This window comes from Anopheles maculipalpis, chromosome 2RL (genome assembly GCF_943734695.1).
Source record: "Anopheles maculipalpis chromosome 2RL, idAnoMacuDA_375_x, whole genome shotgun sequence".
NCBI lineage: Eukaryota > Metazoa > Arthropoda > Insecta > Diptera > Culicidae > Anopheles > Anopheles maculipalpis.
The window spans coordinates 2,129,276-2,149,254 of NC_064871.1; the positions used below are offsets into that span (position 1 = coordinate 2,129,276).

The following is a 19,979-nucleotide window of genomic DNA, read 5'->3' on the forward strand; positions in this document are numbered from 1 at the left end:
GTGTATATGAAAACAACCCAGAAAAAGAGAAATATGCTCCGAAGACCCGTACACCGAAAGGATCGCATCGAATCAAGGTATGCATGACCGGGGCCAGAAGGTCTACAGCAGCAACAGCAGGGTCTGCTCATTTTTCATTTCTAATGTTTAAGGTTCTATAGAATCCAACAAGATCACATATATCACGAAAAACACGAAATAGAAAGGTTACGAGAAAATATCCTTAGGCACAATGGCCCTTACTAGATGCTCATTTTAAAAAGTTTTTCCAAGGTTCTCTGTAGTAAAAAAACCTATCCTCAATTGAATCCATACCGAAGCAAATTTATATCATGTTCAATTGCTGACTCTACTCCAAATCCCTCATACTTTTTTTTTTTTTTTGCTGATCAGTAAGCAAACCTAGTCCTACCAGAGACAGAGGCAGATCAGATAAACATTTTTACAACCGTCTACCACTTCTGGCTAATCCGATAACAGACCTAAAATCGATAGGCAAAAACATTTGCTCCCTGGAGTGTTGCTGGAGTGTTTCCCTGCCAACTCTAGCCGGGTGGTTTTTAAGTACTTTCCGATGAAATGGAAAAATCGCAAACAAAGATCTCCGACCGTTACAAACAAATCTGCACCCACTTCAGCGAAGGATAGGACGGGCCGAGCGTTGATCATTGTTTGTGCTATGATGTACCGTGCGACAAAAGGTTTCGAAGGTCCCTAGATGTCTAAGGACATACCGTTTTTGCCTACCGCTACCAAAGTCACGGGCAATATGCCCGTGCCATATATCCCATTCAGGTAAACCATAGGACCTTCGTCAAACTCAAAGGACACACCGAAACGAAAGCATACCGACGATGGATTCCAATGCTTCCCCGAAGACATATTAAAAAAAAAACTCCCTGCCATCTAACCACACGAGTACACAATCAATTTTCCGTTTTGCATTGGTCAACTCGATCCCCGAACTAATTCGTACACTAACTTATAACAAATTTGAAAGGAATTGGTCTTTATTCTACAACATGCGAAACCATTTAACTTTCCCCTACATATTTAAGGTTCTCATGTAACGAACTAGAGTGGACAATAAAAAGTTTGGCTTGTAAGTTTATGGTATTCATCTAGGATGGTAACACTTTAGAACATTGGAACACCTTTTACATGGTTCGGAAGGTGAGATGTCGTAAAAATGAAGGTGTTCTAGAGCAGCTGCTGTTTTCGTCCATCTTCTTCATCCTGGCTGTAATAAACCTGAAGGTTGATCAAAATAGAGTTTTTTTTATTGCGTATGCATATGAATCCCTATATCCCTTATGTTATTTCAATCTTCAATCTGCATATATCCTTTATGTTATTTCAATCTTCAATTTTAACAAAAATACATGCAATACCACATGCAGCATGCAAATTTGAAACTAACTGTAGCAGTGTTTACACGTCCCTTAGTTTTGTCTCTGCAACAATTGGGCACGTTCGTTACCTATGTTAAGCGTATATTCCTGTATACAAAGCATTTGCTACAAAGCGAATCTACAGTATATGAACTGAAATTACAGCTTAACTTAAACACAGCTTAACTTATCAAATTTTGTAATGTGTAAATAAAAAAGAACCACCATTACCGCTTGTTCCTATCTCACCTGTAACAAGCTTGGGCAACGTAAACGCAAACTGTCAAACGAGTTCTGTCGAGCTGCACGTGTGCGATCAAAACAAACAATTCTCAGCACTAGGAAAGAACCGGCCGCAAAAATGAAACCTTCATCGCATCGTCTGTTTATTGGGAAAATTCCGCCTGGTACTACTGAAGAGGAATTAAGACAAGAGTTCAGTGCATATGGCAACATTGAAGCACTTGAAATCAAAACGAAAACAAACCCACTAAATGATTCGATAGAAATCTTCGGTTTCGTTACGCTGCAAACGGAGAACCATATCGTGCATCAGTGTAAGTATGCTCCAGTGCAATCCACTTTGACTATAGTTAAGTTATTATAACTTTTCTGTTTTTAGGCATCGACGAGTTTCAACAACAACCATACAAAGGTGTGTACTTGAACGTATCTAGAGCAAAAGAATCTTTTCTTGAGAAATTGAAGCGTGAAAGAGAGGAAGCTGAGGCGCAGAAAAACACTGCTTCACAGTTGGATCCATACAAAAAGCCAGTAGAAGAAAAACATGTTAAAGAACCGGTCATACCGCTTCCTACATTACCAACCCTCAGTAAAGGCAAAGAGAGTAGTTCTTCCGAGAGCTCGGAATCGGAAAGTGATGACGAACCTACGCCGGCTGAAAGGAAACCGTTTGAAGGGCCACGCGGTGGTAGACCTCAACCACCGAAGGAGCAAGATGAAATAGTGAAAAAATGGAACCAAGAAACGTACATTGAGCACGGCAAATTGAAAATTATCCCCATTACTGGTCAGATAGCGGAGGTGATCGACCGATCGAAGCCCCACCAGAAGCGACCGGAAGATAAAAAGCTCGGTGAAACTGCCCGCATAGCGGATGAGAAGCGAAAGCAGGGTCTGAGTAACTTAAAATCTGCGTACGAGCAGCAAAAGCTAGCGATCAAAAGTGCTCTCGCTGGTGAATCGCTAAATAGTAAGAAAAAAATCACGTTCGACGATGATGATACACCGGGGCAAACGAAATTATCCCTGTTCGATGGAGAGGATGAAGAGGACGATGGATTCCGGGCGAATTTTAGCGTACGCAAGCAGATGCTTGGAGAGGAAGGCCAAAAGCTGTACGAGATGCAAACGTCCTTTCAAGCGGATAATCGGTTTCGATTGGATGCACGATTTTTGGAAAATGCAGATAAACCTGCCGCACCGAAGGGCAAAGGAAAGGAAGCCAAGGAACGGATGAAACAGTTGGAAATTCTATCGAATGTTACTGGCAAGCCGATTAGCATAGAAAATCGAATGGATAGGTAAAACGATTGCGTTGTATTTCTAACATTTTATGCTCATAATGATTGTTGTATTTTTTTTTTAGTAAAACCAGTCTACAAATGCAACGTTTCGACCCTTTGCAACAGAAAGAATCGGATCCCAATGAAATGCCGGAACCGCTAGCCAAAGAGTCCGAGAGAAAAAAAGCGGAACGTCGTGAAGACGATTTTAAAGTTTCCGATGAAAAGTTTTACAAAGTAGCGGACAATTTCACCATTTCGTCCCAGAAACAGTCACAAGGCTTCAGTCTGCTATCAATGTTTGGAAAGGCAATGGAAACCAAGGATAGTGCAATGGAAGTCGATCGAATGCCAGAAGAACAACCCCTGAAGAGTGATATCCGCTTCCGGTATGAATCGTCCGACAGCGAGGAAGAGCAAGAAACAAAAACGAAAGGCAGTAAAAAGCAAAAGAAGCAGGAAATCGAGAAAATGAAATTAGAAGCGGAAAGCAAAAAAGGGAAAAAGAAAAACAAGCTGAACGAAAAAAAGCAAACGGGACCAGGATACTACACGAAGCAGGGTATATGGAAGGAAAGCTTTTTCTTCATCCCCAACGATCCACGTCTGGATGGTAATGTTAAAAAAAATCCTAAATAATTTCTGCATATCAACATGTTTATTTTTTCATCTCAACAGCCGGCCGAGAATTTCTTGGATTTGTCACAGACTCCGAAGGCAATTTGAAAACGGCTAAAGAAGCGGTTGGCGGTTTAACGGAAGACGATGTTCAAGATATTCGTCAACTGTACAAAAAACGACGACATCGCGAAAACCGATTCGTTCACAAAGAATCGAAGCTGGGTCTTAAACGGTTAAAGAAGAAAACGATGACGACGCGCACCAAGACCACCAAACCGAAATTAAGTTAAAAGCGTTACTAGTTTACTACTCTTCTCCAAGTAGTTTGTCATGTATGCTGAATGTTTAATAAAAGCCTTAGCCATACTGGAATGTAATGAGCAAATGTTATCACAAAGCTGCAATGATTGAAATGCATATCGATAGAGCAAATCACACTCTGATAGATTAGAGACCTATTCTTCTCTGCTGAACGCCGAAAAGTATACAAAATCGTCGTTATCATCCTTTGGGTACATCATTTTAACCTTATCAAACTCGCTCTGTTTCCTGAAATCCTAAATAAAGACGACCAAATAACATCTTCGCTAGGTTCATTCGTTGTCCATCATGTTTTGGGTAAAGGTGCCATTCCTCAGTGTGCTTTGCGCCGTATTGTTCGTTACAAATGGCTTCGTTACGGCCGATAGCAACGATTGTGAGCTTCCACCTGGACTTCGTGAAGAGATAGCCGGATATCAGTCTGTGGTGGATTCCATTTTCCATCACATCGTGTCGGGTGAATATGCAGGAAAAACCTGGCAGAGTTTGCTCGAGTTTACGGATCGATTTGGTCCACGGCTCACCGGTACGAAGCAGCTAGAAGATGCGATCGATTTTGCAGTCCAAGAGATGATCAACGAAGGACTCGATAATGTGCACACCGAGGAAGCCATCGTGTCAAACTGGCAGCGTGGACGAGAATGGGCAGAGTTGGTGGAGCCTTTCAAGAAGAATCTCCCCATGCTGGGACTTGGAAAATCGGTCGGAACACCACCACAAGGAATAACAGCGGAAGTGATTGCTGTAGAGTCTTTCGAGGAGTTCGATCATTTCACTGAAGAACAAGTGAAGGGAAAGATTGTGGTCTTTGCTCCTGCTTGGGTTGGATATGGCGTGACAGGTCGTTACCGATACGAATCACCGGCAGTGGCAGCGAAAAAGGGTGCTGCAGCTGTTTTGATACGTTCCATGACTCCTTTCTCAATCGGATCACCTCACACCGGAACGCTCCAGTATGACCCGGATGTTCAACGTATTCCGGCGGCAGCCATTGCAGTTGAAGATGCAATGCTGCTGTTGCGTAAGTTCCGACGAGGAGATAAAATGATTGTTCATCTGAAAATGGAAGCCGCCAATCTCGAACCTACGGTATCGCGCAATACGATCGGGGAGCTGGAAGGACATACTTTCAAAAACACCTCTGTGGTGGTTGTTTCGGGTCACATGGACAGTTGGGATGTGGGTACCGGCGCTTCGGATGATGCTGGTGGCGTGTTCATTTCGTGGAAAGCCGTATCGTTCCTTAAGGCAATGGGATTACGACCACGACGCACTATTCGTGCCATTTACTGGACAGCGGAGGAGGTCGGTGTGGAAGGTGCGGATGCTTACGAAAGGCAGCATGCTGAAAATGAAGAAGAAGAATTCAATGTGTTCTTCGAGTCCGATTCTGGCACGTTTGAGCCTATCGGACTGGACTTCTCTGGAAATAGCGAAGCACAGTGCATTTTTGCCGAAATAGCTAAGTATGTTATACCAGCATTGCATTTTGGAAAGCGTTCTATATAGGTCTTATATTAACAATTATATGACATGCTCTAGATTAATGCCTGGATTCGACGAATTCACGTACACAGAAGGCACCGTAGGATCAGACATCGGTACTTGGGAGAGAAGAGGCTTTCCTGGCGTGGCTTTGCGCAATAAGAATGAAAATTATTTCTGGTTAGTATAGCACACACACATCCACTGCAAGGCCTCGTTTAATGCGCTATGTTATAATTCCTATCACAGGTACCATCATTCTGAGGGCGATACGATGGAGTTGGAGGATCCGGTAGCTTTGGATAAAAGTACTGCTCTGTGGGCAGCTACTGCCTATGTGATTGCAGACTTAAGCATAGACATTCCAAAAGATATTGTCGAAAACAACTCAAATTAATCTTTTTTTGTTGGAATCATATTGCTTCTCAAATTCGTATAGTTTGAAATAAACGCAACGCTCTACCGTAACGATGTTCAGACTAAGGCAAGTCCAAAGTCCTATATTTCATTCTAATGAAAAGAAATCAAATTAAGCAACAATCGTATCACACACTTTTCAATCGCCATTTAAATTAAATAATTTTGATTGAAGTGTCTCAACCGATTGTGATAATCATGTATCCCACGGCTTATAGATTGTAAATGGGTCTTGGGCAGCACACAAGGCATTCAAATTTGGTGTTATCTTCAAGCAGAATCTTTATCTTGTCATTGATTGGCATAGCACTGTCCATTCTTTCCAAGTGGGCTGATATAATGCAAGCGCTAGTATCACCGCCTTAATACTCAAGTACTTAGGTTCATTCGTTGTCCATCATGTTTTGGGTGAAGGTGCCATTCCTCAGTGTGCTTTGCGCTGTATTGTTCGTTACAAATGGCTTCGTTACGGTCCATAGCAACGGTTGTGAGCTTCCACCTGGACTTCGTGAAGAGATAGCCGGATATCAGTCTGTGGTGGATTCCATTTTCCATCACATCGTGTCGGGTGAATATGCAGGAAAAACCTGGCAGAGTTTGCTCGAGTTTACGGATCGATTTGGTCCACGGCTCACCGGTACGAAGCAGCTAGAAGATGCGATCGATTTTGCAGTCCAGGAGATGATCAACGAAGGACTCGATAATGTGCACACCGAGGAAGCCATCGTGTCAAACTGGCAGCGTGGACGAGAATGGGCAGAGTTGGTGGAGCCTTTCAAGAAGAATCTCCCCATGCTGGGACTTGGAAAATCGGTCGGAACACCACCACAAGGAATAACAGCGGAAGTGATTGCTGTAGAGTCTTTCGAGGAGTTCGATCATTTCACTGAAGAACAAGTGAAGGGAAAGATTGTAGTCTTTGCTCCTGCCTGGGTTGGATATGGACCAACAGGTCGTTACCGTTACGAATCACCATCAGTAGCAGCGAAAAAGGGTGCTGCAGCTGTATTGATACGTTCGATGACTCCATTCTCAATCGGAACGCCTCACACCGGAACACTCGAGTATGATCCAGATGTTCAACGTATTCCAGCGGCAGCCATTGCAGTTGAAGATGCAATGCTGCTGTTGCGTAAGTTCCGACGAGGAGATAAAATGATTGTTCATCTGAAAATGGAAGCCGCCAATCTCGAACCTACGGTATCGCGCAATACGATCGGGGAGCTGGAAGGACATACTTTCAAAAACACCTCTGTGGTGGTTGTTTCGGGTCACATGGACAGTTGGGATGTGGGTACTGGTGCTTCGGATGATGCTGGTGGCGTATTTGTCTCGTGGAAAGCCATAACGTTCCTCAAGGCAATGGGATTACGACCAAGGCGCACTATTCGTGCCATTTACTGGACGGCCGAGGAACAGTACTTAGAAGGCGCAAGTGTATACGAAAGGCAACATGCCGAGGACGAAAAACAAGAGTTTAACGTATTCTTTGAGTCCGATTCAGGTACGTTTGAGCCTACCGGACTGGACTTTGCCGGAAACAACGATGCGCAGTGCATTTTTGCAGAAGTGGCTAAGTATGTTAGCAGCTTTCGCTTGTAACAAATTTAGCTAACAAACGAGAGTTTCCACTTACCTTACAGACTGATGACCGGATTCAACGATTTCACCTTCACGCAAGGATCCGTAGGATCGGACATCGGCAACTGGGTAAGAAGAGGTTTCCCCGGCGTCTCATTGCGCAACAAGAATGAAAACTACTTTTGGTGAGTGATATAGTGAAAGCGCGACCGTAATAAAACTTGTGGGGGGTGTTTCAACACTTGCAAATCATTTCACAGGTATCATCACACAGAAGGGGACACGATCGAGCTGGAAGATCCTGCGGCTTTGGACAAAATCACTGCACTGTGGGCTGCAGCTTCATACGTGATTGCCGATTTAAGCATCGATATTCCGAAAAATGTTATCGATTACAGCTTCAACTAGAATGAAAAGTATATTTCTATCTCCGATCAAGAAAATACACACAATCACAGCACTACTGATATGAAAATTGCTTTTTTTTTTTTTGCTGCTGTCGCGATTTGCCGCAAAAACTTCAAATGTCACTGTGGCGTTGTAAACAATCCACAGCACGCGTGACCGAAACGGGTGTATGTAACCCTTCCTTTTCTATCTCACTCTTGCGCGTTGTTTATTATTCTCTATCGCCATCGTGAAGCAGCTGTGCGGCTACAGTCAGCGATAAGTAAGTCGATCGTGCGTAGTTCCATGATCGGTTCATTGTAATCGTGCACCTTCCGAAGGAATGACTGGTCCCGGTATTCTGTTCGCAACCGTTGCTGGACTGCTGCTGCTGTTTGGTGACCGACCAGCAAATGCCGGAGTGGCCGACAATAGGATCGACACGTTCGGTAAGCAAAGCGATGGAAGCTGTGATTTGCCGGATGCATTGCTGAAAGAGATTCATGGGTATCAACCGATCGTAAAATCGATCGCCGACAAGATAGTGCACGGTAAATATGCTGGCCAGACGTGGGACAGTCTGGCGGAGCTGGTCGATACGTTCGGAGCAAGGGTGGCTGGCAGTGAGCAGCTAGAAAAAGCGATCGATTACGTTGTCGATAAAATGAAAGCCGATGGACTGGAAAACGTCCACACGGAGAACGCGTCTGTTCCGCACTGGGTACGTGGTTACGAGAGTGCTGAGTTGGTAAAACCCTTCCACAAGAATTTGCCGCTACTGGGACTTGGCAGTAGCGTCGGTACGCCTCGCGGAGGCATTATCGCTGAAGTGTTGGCCGTAGAATCGTTCAAAGAGTTCGAAGCCATACCGGCGGAACAAGTGCGCGGCAAGATTGTGGTGTTTGCTCCAGTCTGGGAGAGCTACGGCCGTACGGTAGTTTATCGCAGTCAGGCAGCTTCTGTTGCTTCACGAAAGGGTGCCGTAGCAGCGCTCGTCCGTTCAATTACCCCGTTCTCGATAGGGTCACCGCATACGGGCCAGCAACATTATCAGGATGACGTGAAAAAGATCCCCGTCGCTTGTGTTACGGTGGAGGACGCCCAGATGCTGCTCCGAAAGTATCGGCGAGGTGAGACGATGGAAATCCATCTGGAAATGGCCGACCGACCGATGGAACCGGTCATATCGAGAAATACGATCGGTGAGCTGGTGGGGACCAACTACACCAACACATCGGTTGTGGTCGTTTCCGGCCACTTGGACAGCTGGGATGTTGGTGTTGGTGCGATGGATGACGGAGGCGGTGCGATGATTTCATGGAAAGCATTAACGTTTCTGAAGGCGATGGGACTCCGGCCACGGCGTACCATTCGTGCCATCCTATGGACGGGTGAAGAGGAGGGCCTGTACGGTGGAGCAGCTTACAAGGAGGCACACAAGTCTCAAGAATCGAAAGAATTTAATTTCTTCTTCGAATCAGACATCGGCACATTTGAGCCACGTGGACTCGATTTTGTCGGCAATGCTGATGCCGAATGTATTTTTCGGGAAATTGTGAAGTAAGCGAATACTTAGGTGCAATTCTTGTCAGTTTGAAGTAACATACTTCATTCCTTATTCTAGACTGATGGCTCCACTGAACGCGACCGAGTTCGAAACACCCACCGACGGAGGACCGGATATCAGTCACTGGACAACGCGTGGTTTCCCGGGAGCGTCTTTGCTGAACAAAAACGACAAATATTTCTGGTAAGTAGCTCACATAGTTACTATTTTTAGTGGTGCTAAAATGTGTGACATTAATAACACGACACCGTTCCGCCATTCAGGTTCCATCACTCCGCTGGTGATACGATGGCAGTGGAGGATCCTAAAAATCTAGATAAATGTGTGGCTCTCTGGGCTGCTGCTGCCTACGTTGTGGCTGATCTAAGCGTTAGCATGCCTAAGGATGTGATGCCTTGAAAACCACCGAGCGTTATACAGATGCTCTAAATAAATCTTAAACCTATGCATGTTCGGACCGCGAAACGCTGATAAGTGCTTTGCTCTTTGTTTAATTTTATTGCATTTTATATTTTCTTTCTTGTTTTTGCTTTTACTCTTTAATTTAGTTATGTACTTTTAGTTTTCCTTGTTGCTTTTCATGTGTTTGCGTAATGGTTCCGTTTACTCTTCTCAACCGTTTTAATCCGACCGACGCAATGTAACACTTTCGCAAGGATGTTCTTAGAGTTTGAAGAGCTGATTAATGAATGACTGGATCTTGCACGTCGGCAATATATAATGGGATTTTGTTTTGTTTGTTCATTTCTTTTTGCATAGTGATGTGTTTTCTGTCCCGTTTACACTAAGATAACTCAACAAACACGTACTGTGTATATTCATGCCCGTTCCCGTTTAACTGTTCAACCTTTGTTCAGAACTTAATTATGCTAGATGTTCTATTTTGCTAGTTATGTTCTCTTGTTAGCTTGCCTCATTAACGGATTCTTCCGAGTTTAGTTAGTTTATCGAGATTCTTCCCATCCTAACACGGCTTCTCACCTTTGCGTTTTGCAATTACACTGTCTTTTTATGGGTTTTTTGTTGTTGCATAATTGTTTCTCGTTTCTTTTTTCATAATGGCTACACACGTAAAGAATTAGTACACTGGTAGAACTGGGCGCTTGGGTTGAGTAGCGCATGGAGGAAAAAATTGAAATAGACGTACTAGCTATATATGTATAAGGTATATACTTTAAGTTGTATATTTATATAATAACTGGAGCTTGTTTTATTTTTTTGCCCGTTTGGTTTGACGCCCATCAGGACGCTGCTGACAAGGACTAATGACTGTGGTGCACACATGCTAGTCTGACTCAGACACATGTGTTTTGTTCGTTTGGTAGTATGCCTGCTCCAGTTCTCTAGAGCCATTGCTAACAGCTGTTATGTGTGTATTGTTTGTACATTAAATCCTTTGGGTTTAGTTGCTCGAGTAAGTTGTGGACAAGTGGCGAATCGCCCTAGCCATGCGAAAATGGCATCGGTTTCATGCTGTAGAGTAAGAGCATCCTGACAGTTGATGATGTATTTTAGGTGTGTTGTTGCGAGCGTATTTGCATAATAGTCCGATTTATCTATTTGAAATTGTGTACAGGTAAATATCACACTTAGAAAAGTCAAAACTTTGTTTTTTGGTTGGTGCTATCGCTCTGCAAAATTCGATTCGCGATCTCATGTGGAACGATAGTTTGGTTGTGCTGCCAACGGTTTGGTGGTTTTTGGTTTCAGCTTTGTTTCGCTAAATATATTGCTAATTTATGAACGGTGAAAGTTACCACCGAATGCAAATTTAGATCTGCGTTTTTTCGTGTTTCAATTCTCGGTGTTTTTTTGGTATTCGTTACAGTTACGATCGATCGTTGATATTGGACGAGGGAACCTAAACTGAAAAGCTCTTTTGCATTTATATTATTTTTTTTTACTGGTTCTGCTTGCTGATGTGCGTTGCTACTCAATATTAGGTAGCCTTTAGATTTTCTTAGCGCAGTTTCTACCAAATAGACATACACACATTTCGACGCTACGCGATGGTTTACTGCGGGATGATGTTATTGCGATCGAGCAGTTGATGTAGAGAGCTCCGGTATATTAACATGTAGTGAATGAGAGGATTTGATTTTATACAACAAAAATGTACAGCTTAACAATGCATAGATTAGCAGTAGTAGTGGTATCGTGTTTCTCCTATCCTTTGGATCCCTCCACGTGTACTTCTCGATCTTTTTTTTTTTGTTTTGTCGTCGATATTATATGTATATACTTGTTTGTTTATTATCGTTATAATTATTATGTTACTCAATCAACAACTTCAACAGTAAAATATCACTTAATTTGATGAAAGATACTGATTTCTCACTTGTTTTTGCGTATGCGTACGTAATGTCTATTTTTTAATGTTTATTTTATCGTGTATGAACCACCGTTTGAACAAGTTTTTATATTTTTGAATATTACCGGATTGTTTAGTGTGTGTTTATGTGGTTGACAATGAATGGTTCTGCATGACGTGTTCAGAGGTTTAGGGGAAATGAACTTTGGTTTTCATCACGTTGATTTCCTTTCTTCTTTTTTTCACGCAAACACATTCTAATCGTATGCAACATGTTACGAGTATGGGAAAAAGGAAAACCGGAAGCAATGTTTAACAAGTTGATGCAAGTCGCTAAAAGTAAATCTTTGCTCCTTTATGATCGGATAACGAATGTGATAAATTTTTTCTTGCTGCGCGTACAAAGACAACCGTTACAGAATTTAAAAACGAAAATCGGAAACAGTTTTCTTGCATTAAATTCATCTCTTTAAACGTAACAGTGAGTAAGCTACATCTACCACATCTGTAGCTTTTGTAGTGGAGCATCGCCGATGCCGATGTCCTGTTTGCTGTTCTTTTTACATTGTTTCTTTCTTTGTGCCCAATGTGATCAGTGTCCGTCACTGCTTTACTCATGGCACATGCGTTACTATCTTACACTCGCTTCAAATATGTATAATCGTTAGAATTTGTATAAGCCAACCCTTCGTGTTCTATTCGACTGTTCGCCACCGTTCTCCGAATCACTGCCATTGCCAACACAACTCTTCGAAGGGCTAGCTAACTATCTAAAATCGTACATTTCCTTCTTTCCCGGGTTTTACGCTAACGCGCTACTAGTTTTGGGCTTGCCCTGACCATCGCCATCATGTCGTCGATTAATGATATTGCAGGAAAGATACAACGTGCGTTTGTTTCAGAGTTACACCATCTTATCGTATGTATGCATTGAAGATGAGTGCGAGTGACGATAAAGAATGTCATAATTTGGAATGTGCGCCAAATTGTACAGTGCCAAAGAACGCGCTCGTTCGTAAGAGAATGTCTCCACTATTTAACTACACTAAATTACACACGATTCGGTCTGATTGCCTTTCCTATATCAGGTAGAGTTAGCTTGTAGATCGTAGCATTAAATCGCGTCGCATTAATATAGATATATATTTGTGTACCTTGAGAAGAAACCCGGTCACCACCATCATCATATGCTGTCTCTATCCGAGCGTTCACGTTAATAACTGAAGTGCGGTAAATCAAACTCAATTGGAAACATCCGTTGAATCGCTTCGTGAGGAGCTATTCAGAAGAAGGTTAATCAAAAGTACCCTACAGTAAATTCATCTCTAACAAGTAGTACATGGTACAATTTAAAAACAGGTAACCTAATGTTACGTGGTCGAAAAAATAGTCCATCCCAAGATTGTCCCATAGCTGCCGATAAAAATCAAGAGTCGTCCTCTACCAAAAAACCCTCCCTGCTAATATAATTCTAACTTAACTTAGGGATATGTTTTGCAATTACCTTTGCTGTCTGTATGTGTGTTTTGTATTAGAGTGTCTTTGCATTTTATCACATTCTTCACTACGCACTGTTAACGATGTACAACGTGCTCAAATAGGAAACTTCCTCTGGAGTTTGTTATGGATGGAGAAATGCGTTAATAATAATCGAGAGAGATCTCACGAACTTAATTTCAAAATCACGTATCCGAACGAACGAAACCAATGACGGACGTTTGTCTTGGGAGAAGGATGACGAGATTCGGCAAATGCCTCGAACGGTTCCAGCGTGCATTATGTACAAGTGGAATGATTGCGACGGCACGTCCCGGCTTACTTTAGTCGTCCCAGGTTGGGTAGCTCGCGGACTCGTTGTAGAACATACCGAAGCCATCCTTTTTAACCTCAGACGTCGGTCGGGCAGATGTCGCGGGAACCGTGGATGATGGCGGAGGTTGGAAAATGTTCGTTGATTGTGGTGGAGGATCGTAGATGGTCCGATCACCCCACGTATCGTTGGAGTTCCAGTTGTATGGATTGGTGTTGTTAGGCTGCTGGTTCGTTGTGGACCACTGATACTCGCCTTCGTCATTCGTGGCCATACGGTTCTCGTAACCGTGGCGATCCCACACCGGTTCGGCGTGCTGACGTTTGCTAGGCTTTGTCTTGGTAGCGGAAGGAACATCTAGTTTGAGACCGGGAGCGGCCGAACCATTATTATCGACGGTTAGTTCAAACTCCTCGCTCGGATTCTCTAGCGAGCTGTGCGTGATGCCGTAGTAGAAGTACATGATTAATCCGAGCGTCATCCACACGGTAAAGCGTACCAGTGTGAGAATACTGAGCTTGAATATTAGGTAAATGTTTACCGTGATTGCGATCGTGGGAATGAATGGAAGTCCAGGCGTGAGGAACGATAATGCATATCTGTAAGAAGAGCCAACAATTGTAGCTTATGGAATAGGAGTATAAGATGGGAAATTGTTACCAAACGTACCGGTTCTGAGGCTGTCGTGAGATAACGAGCAGAATCCAAATAATGCTCAGCACCAGTACGGTGTACGCCAGCGAAAAGAACGTCCCCATCAGACCAATCGCCATAAAGAGGTCTAGCAGAAATATGCACACATACATTAGCCCCACAAGCTTCGTTACGTACATTCCTGCAAGACGAAACGTTCCGTTTAATAATGTGGTTTGGCTGATTTTACATTTTATGCGCTCTTTACCTGATTCGTGAGTGGCTGGGCCGGGTCTAATCCAGGGGAAAAACCCAGGACAAAGGTAGGCATATTGCTGAATCTTGCGTCCAATATAATCGCATCCCCATATCGTGAAGGTATCATCACCGCCTTGTGATGCTCCGTGTACTGCACCTGATGGAAAAATCGGAAGATTTGCTCAAGATCTCTCAAAAGTATACCGCAATCAACCCTTCTTACCGTAAAATTTGTTCTCCGTACGATCCGACACCAGGAACTGATCGTCACGACCCATATACTCTTCGGGGCTATCCTCACCATAACTATCGTCCGAGTCGGGTGACCCTCGCATAATTTTCTTTACCATAACGTTCGCTTTGACCACACGCTGCTGGGTGGTAGGGTCCGGAGTACTCGGTGGCTGTGGTGTACGAAGCTGCGCAGGCAGTAGATCAACCAGCGAGGTACTATGGGGTTGATAGCGCAGGATCAAGACACAGGTCGATACGAGTGTGTACGCTAGTAACGTTCCAATCGACATCATTTCAACCAGAACTTCGAGCTGCACGGTAAGGGCCACTAGAGATGCCGCTATGCCACTGCCGATTGTCGCTATTCCAGGAACTCCCGTTTTTGCCCAAAGCTGCGAAAGCTGCCGGAACACCAAACCATCTTGGGCCATGGCGTAAATTACACGCGGCATTGGAAACATGGAACCAAACATGGCAACGCTGAGTCCAGCCGTGGCACCGATTGCGACCAACGCTCGACACTTGGGCGCTCCAACGTAGGTCCACATTTGTACCAACGCAGACCCGGTATCGATGTGATCGTAAGGAACTGTGGAATAAAGAAGAGTTGTTAAATCCTATTCTAGGACGATCGGGTACGTGCCAGGCTAGAGAAATCTTACCAACTAACGTAAGAATGAAGCTGCTAGTAACGTACACAATCAGGACAATCACTAGCGAACCTACGATTGCTTTTGGGATGCTTTTCTGTGGATTGTGAGCCTCCTCACCGGTCGTCGCTATGATATCGAACCCGATGAAGGCATAGAAGCAGGTGGCCGCTCCAGTAAATACCTGGATGGAGTCAAAGAAAAGGTAGATTGAAATCTTTCGCAAAAAAAGGAGACTAACCACTCAGACTGATTCGTTCGCTGATGTCACTTTGGTTCCATCCGGCACGGAAAAGAATGAAAAACCCAAGGACCATTAGTCCTCTACTTTAAAAAGGCAAAAATGCAATGCACCTGACATGCACCCCACCCCGGAGGATAAGCGGGTGAGACAAAAAAGAACAGAATCGAACAACTTTTGCAAAGAAATGCAACCATGTTTTAACCTACCCCGCTCCAGCCAAACGGCAGAAAACCTTCGTGCTCGGTCCAGGTGTTGGTGTCGACGTAAAACAAGCCTGCGGTTAGTATAAATACCCACGATGCAAGATTCACCGTGTTGAGTACGTTGTTGAAGAGCACCGACTTGCTAGCACCGAGCGCCAGTATGAAAGTCATTACGAGCGTAATGCCGAATGCGATGAAATCCGGTGGCCGCCCTGCATTAGTCCGTGCAATGTGGGAGGCGTAGCATGATTGGCAATAATGGTTTGATCAAAAACAAATTTTAAAACATGAAACAAAATGCGATATATTGTTACTTTGTGGGACAGCAAACCGAGAGAAAAAGGGGCGCCAGCCAGCTAACGATCGGTCGGCGAAATAAAGATTATTGATGATTAAAATTATGAAACAACTCGAAAGAAGATCAGACCGAACTGGAAATGATGAAAAAATGTCAGGAAGTAGCGAGCAAAAGACGATAACAAAAATTGGAAAAATAGTTAAGCGAAAATGCAACAAAACGCTAGGCAAAAGTAACCGGAAGCAGTAGAAGATATAGTAAACAGTTGTTGAAACAGAAAAACAAGAAAGAAAGGCAAGAGTGTAGTTTTTGGTTGTTCCGCTCTATGCATCTGCACACTGCGCGCCGCTACTACGTACCGAATATGGTCCCCACTGATGCTGCTATGCTTCTACCTATGAAGCCGCCCGATAGCGAATCGAAGCTAGCACTAAGGGCGCAGGCACACGCGCTCGTACCTTCCGTGAGAGAGAGAGAGAGAGAGATAGATAGATAGAGAGAGAGAGAGAGAGAGAGAGAGAGAGAGAGAGAGAGAGAGGAAAAAGAAACAGATCGAGCGAATTAATTTCGTCGCTAAATTGCTTTGCACTTTAACGGTGCACAGTGCCCGCAGGCTGATGAAGGGACCGACGAGTCGACCGACCAGGTAGACATTTTAATTGAGATTTCTATACGCTAGCACCGGTGGGGTGGCGAATGGGATCCATAAAAATCTGTCCACTCTCACGGGATGAACGGGACAGTTTCACGTTGCGTGGCTCCTCCCCCCAAGCGCTCCCGGACGATCGTCGACGTCAGATGTTGTCGGACGAAAATTAGCTTAAAAGCGCTTTCATGCATTCCGTGCCGTTTCGGCGTGGGTGGAACCATTTGCCCACCAGCGCGCCAGCAGCAATTAGTCACCGTCATGAGGTTGCATCTGTACCAATGCACATTATACTTAGTCACGTTTCGGCTTGACATACGGCCAGGGAGCGGAAAAAACAGAGCTTCTTCACATTTCTGCTATTTTCGCACCAGAGAACGTGGCACGGGGCGTCGTGATGGGCAGGGACAGTTCTGGATGATATGGGAAACGGTTGATTCCCGTCGACCCACACCCGGCATATGTGCACACACTGGACGACGGCTACTGCGTAGGCACCATTTGGTGGCAGGCCTCGTTCACAGTTATGGTCACTTGACGCGCGCTGTTGAGCAAACAAGTTGGGTCGAGATAAGAGAGAGTCCAGTGGTTTTTAGGTCTGTCAGAAAGCGTCCTACACCGGTACAGGGAAACATGGTTTCGCCAGCGTTCGTGTGAATTACAGCACCCATCTCGGAACGGATGTTTCCGCCCTACGGACCCAACTGTTGCGACAATCTATTGTGCTGGTACCATTGGACCATTGAACTGCCGGTCGGTGGTAGCATGAAGCGAATGTCCCTTACGGACATCCTTTATCGCACTCATGTCCACCATAAGGGAAATTGGCAAAGTAAATATTTTATCATCACTTGGGCTACGGGCCTCCCTGTCGTCCTGCCAGGCTTCTGGGTAGGCTGTCTAGTGCCTGCTAGTTAAAGTGATCTTTTGTTCGATTTACTCTTGCGAGCGAGTGACCGAACGGAAATAAAACCGGCCCAATGTACACAAAAACCGGGAATGGCATGTCCAGACGGATCCAGCCGACGTCCAGCGCCCTAAAGTCAGTTGACAAGTGGCTTTTCCTTCATTGAGGGGTTGATTATCAAATGAAGTGCATTATAAAATATTCACACTTTTTCGCTTCTTCCGTTCTGCTTCTGTGTGCGAGCTTGCCGGTTTCAAAGTTGGTGCGATTTGATGTAGGACTGTATCCGAAAGGCGAACTCTCTTGATTGCGAAGGTGTGCTTGATTAGAAGGCGTCGGAATTAGAACTCGCCTACGATGAAGAGCGTACTTACCAATTAGATATTCTAATATCATATTCCATCCTATAACAAACGCTACGAACTCTCCCACGGAAACATAAGAATACATGTACGCGGATCCGGACGTGTGTGGCACTCGTACACCGAACTCAGCATAGCAGGCGCCTAGAATTTGAGGAGATAGGTAAGGAGGGGCGGGTAACGAACGCCAAGCATTAGTCATCAGACATGCAGAACACGCGCTTTCTACAATGATGATACTCACCTGAAAATATACTAGCTACGGCTGCTATGAAAAAACTAAGCACTACTCCCGGTCCGGCGATGTTTCGCGCAACCATACCGGCCACCAGGTACATGCCGGTACCACAACAAGAGCCCACACCCAGCGAGGTCAGATCGAGTGTGGTTAGACATTTCTGTGGCCGTACAGGTAGAATGGCGATCAGTCAGTCAGTCAGGATTCATGCAAGCGTTCTAAGGGCACGATCGATTACTTACGGTTAGCTTGGGCTTTGTACTGTTGGGATCCTCCTCTTGCAGCTTGCGCAGATCTTTCGTGCGAATAAGTTTGGAGAAGAGGGCCAACCCGGTACCACCACCAGGCATGGGAATGGAAAACTTCATGCTGCTGCCGTATCGGTTGCTTCAGACTGTACGGTTTAAAGTCCGCTGCCAAGCGTTTCGAACAGATGGACCTGTGGAAGATATGACGAAAACGTATTGGCATATCGTTAAAATCTCTCATACTGTGCAATTGATATATGAGGGTGCAATTGATGCTGTACAGCTAATTAAATGGAGCTCAGAATCAGAATGCTCTCCAACTGAAAACTGTCAAAAGCTGTGGAGAGTGAGACGGTCGTTCGTTGGGTTGGAAAATAATCACAATAAGGCGCTGATAGAGAATGATGATGGTTTGCTTTGCAAGTGGCACCCTGGGCTGGTGGTTGTTGCACACGAGTTCTTGCCATTTTCTTGAACGGAACCAACCATCTTCTCTCCCAAGCCCGGGAAAGCTCTCGAGACGCAAATTGAACCACGAGCTCGATGGTACAAAAGCTATCTTGGTTTGGCCGCGATGCTTTCCACGCGTTGTTGTACGAGCTGATGTCAGACGCATGATAACCATTTACCATGCCATTATCATGCCTGCGTCGAAATAACACGACCGACCTCGAGTGGTGGATCGATCCAATGATGATGATGATGATGATGGGGGTTGCCCACACTGTTTATCCTGCGTCGCTAGGATCGGTGTGTAGGAATCGCGATACGCGAATGAGAACAAATTGCCTTTTGCACAATGTCACTTCATTGTTCTACGTGTTGTGCCATGTTTGGGGGAGGATGCCAGGACCGGCATAATATGTTACCATATTACACACGGTGCGCTCCATCAAGATCGTTTTAAGAATGTGCGTGTGCGTGCGTGTGCTTTTCTACTTGACTTGAAAACTTCATCCCAAGCTTCTGTCGCCAGCATAAGACTTGTTGAGCAATTTTTAGCCAGCAATCGATTAAATTAAGACTCAACACGTGGACGACCGTCTGGCGCTGCCGTGAACGAAGAACGTGCTGCCGTACCAAGCTCGAGACGTGCTCGGATAAAGAAATAACGAAAAATGAAGCAAAAAAAAAATTGGCCAACGGCAAAAGAGAACAGAGACGGAACAATAATAGCATTATTGTGACTGCACACTGTACGAATTATCATTAAAATTCCATTTCGGTGGGGAGCTTGTTGTATAGTATTCTGACGATTGTTTGGTGGCCATAGCCAACCGACAAACAGCAGCAAAACCGCACGGCATCGTGAGGTTAAAGAAAAGCGAAAATTAAATGCTTGATCAAATGAAATTTTGCTAATTTTACGAACCCGTCCCGTTCGCCAGACTGCCACACATCCACGAAGACGGCTATGAAGAAAACCTTGTGCCCTGGAACGTCCAAGGTCCAAAAGCTTTTTAATAGCTTTTTTTTGTTTTCAATTAAAACACGAACTTTTCCTGCCTGCGTCACGCGATGGATATGTCTCGGCGGCCTTTCGCGTTGTGTGTGTGTTTTTTCTCATTCAAGAAATGGAACTAAAGCAAACTATACAAGGCACCGATGCAAATGTCAGTTCGACAATCTTTCCAAGGACCG

The 19,979-nt window shown here is 44.5% G+C and overlaps 5 protein-coding genes across 5 annotated transcripts; 4 read left to right on the forward strand and 1 right to left on the reverse strand.

The window, feature by feature from the left end:
• The first annotated feature begins 1,752 nt into the window (after positions 1-1,752).
• On the forward strand, positions 1,753-3,828 carry LOC126559972 (probable RNA-binding protein CG14230). The gene is made up of 4 exons (XM_050216132.1): positions 1,753-1,948; positions 2,014-2,935; positions 3,001-3,530; positions 3,596-3,828. Exons 1-4 carry the CDS (start codon positions 1,753-1,755, stop codon positions 3,826-3,828), a joined length of 1,881 nt encoding a protein of 626 aa, XP_050072089.1.
• Positions 3,829-4,124: 296 nt separating this feature from the next.
• On the forward strand, positions 4,125-5,741 carry LOC126559818 (carboxypeptidase Q-like). Its single transcript, XM_050215991.1, has 3 exons — positions 4,125-5,325; positions 5,402-5,524; positions 5,594-5,741. Exons 1-3 carry the CDS (start codon positions 4,148-4,150, stop codon positions 5,739-5,741), a joined length of 1,449 nt encoding a protein of 482 aa, XP_050071948.1. The 5' UTR covers positions 4,125-4,147.
• Positions 5,742-6,133: 392 nt separating this feature from the next.
• Positions 6,134-7,766, forward strand: LOC126557891 (carboxypeptidase Q-like). The gene is made up of 3 exons (XM_050213800.1): positions 6,134-7,338; positions 7,405-7,527; positions 7,603-7,766. The coding sequence occupies exons 1-3, from the start codon at positions 6,161-6,163 to the stop codon at positions 7,748-7,750; spliced, it is 1,449 nt and encodes a 482-aa protein (XP_050069757.1). The 5' UTR covers positions 6,134-6,160; the 3' UTR covers positions 7,751-7,766.
• A 306-nt stretch (positions 7,767-8,072) lies between these two features.
• On the forward strand, positions 8,073-9,695 carry LOC126559973 (carboxypeptidase Q-like). The gene is made up of 3 exons (XM_050216133.1): positions 8,073-9,289; positions 9,354-9,479; positions 9,560-9,695. The coding sequence occupies exons 1-3, from the start codon at positions 8,073-8,075 to the stop codon at positions 9,693-9,695; spliced, it is 1,479 nt and encodes a 492-aa protein (XP_050072090.1).
• Positions 9,696-13,360: 3,665 nt separating this feature from the next.
• Positions 13,361-18,458, reverse strand: LOC126557145 (cationic amino acid transporter 2). Its single transcript, XM_050212821.1, has 10 exons — positions 18,333-18,458; positions 18,097-18,250; positions 17,865-17,996; positions 16,297-16,395; positions 15,643-15,851; positions 15,205-15,376; positions 14,532-15,131; positions 14,319-14,465; positions 14,087-14,252; positions 13,361-14,016 (listed from the first exon to the last, which is right to left on the reverse strand). The coding sequence occupies exons 1-10, from the start codon at positions 18,456-18,458 to the stop codon at positions 13,428-13,430; spliced, it is 2,394 nt and encodes a 797-aa protein (XP_050068778.1). The 3' UTR covers positions 13,361-13,427.
• Positions 18,459-19,979: the final 1,521 nt, after the last annotated feature.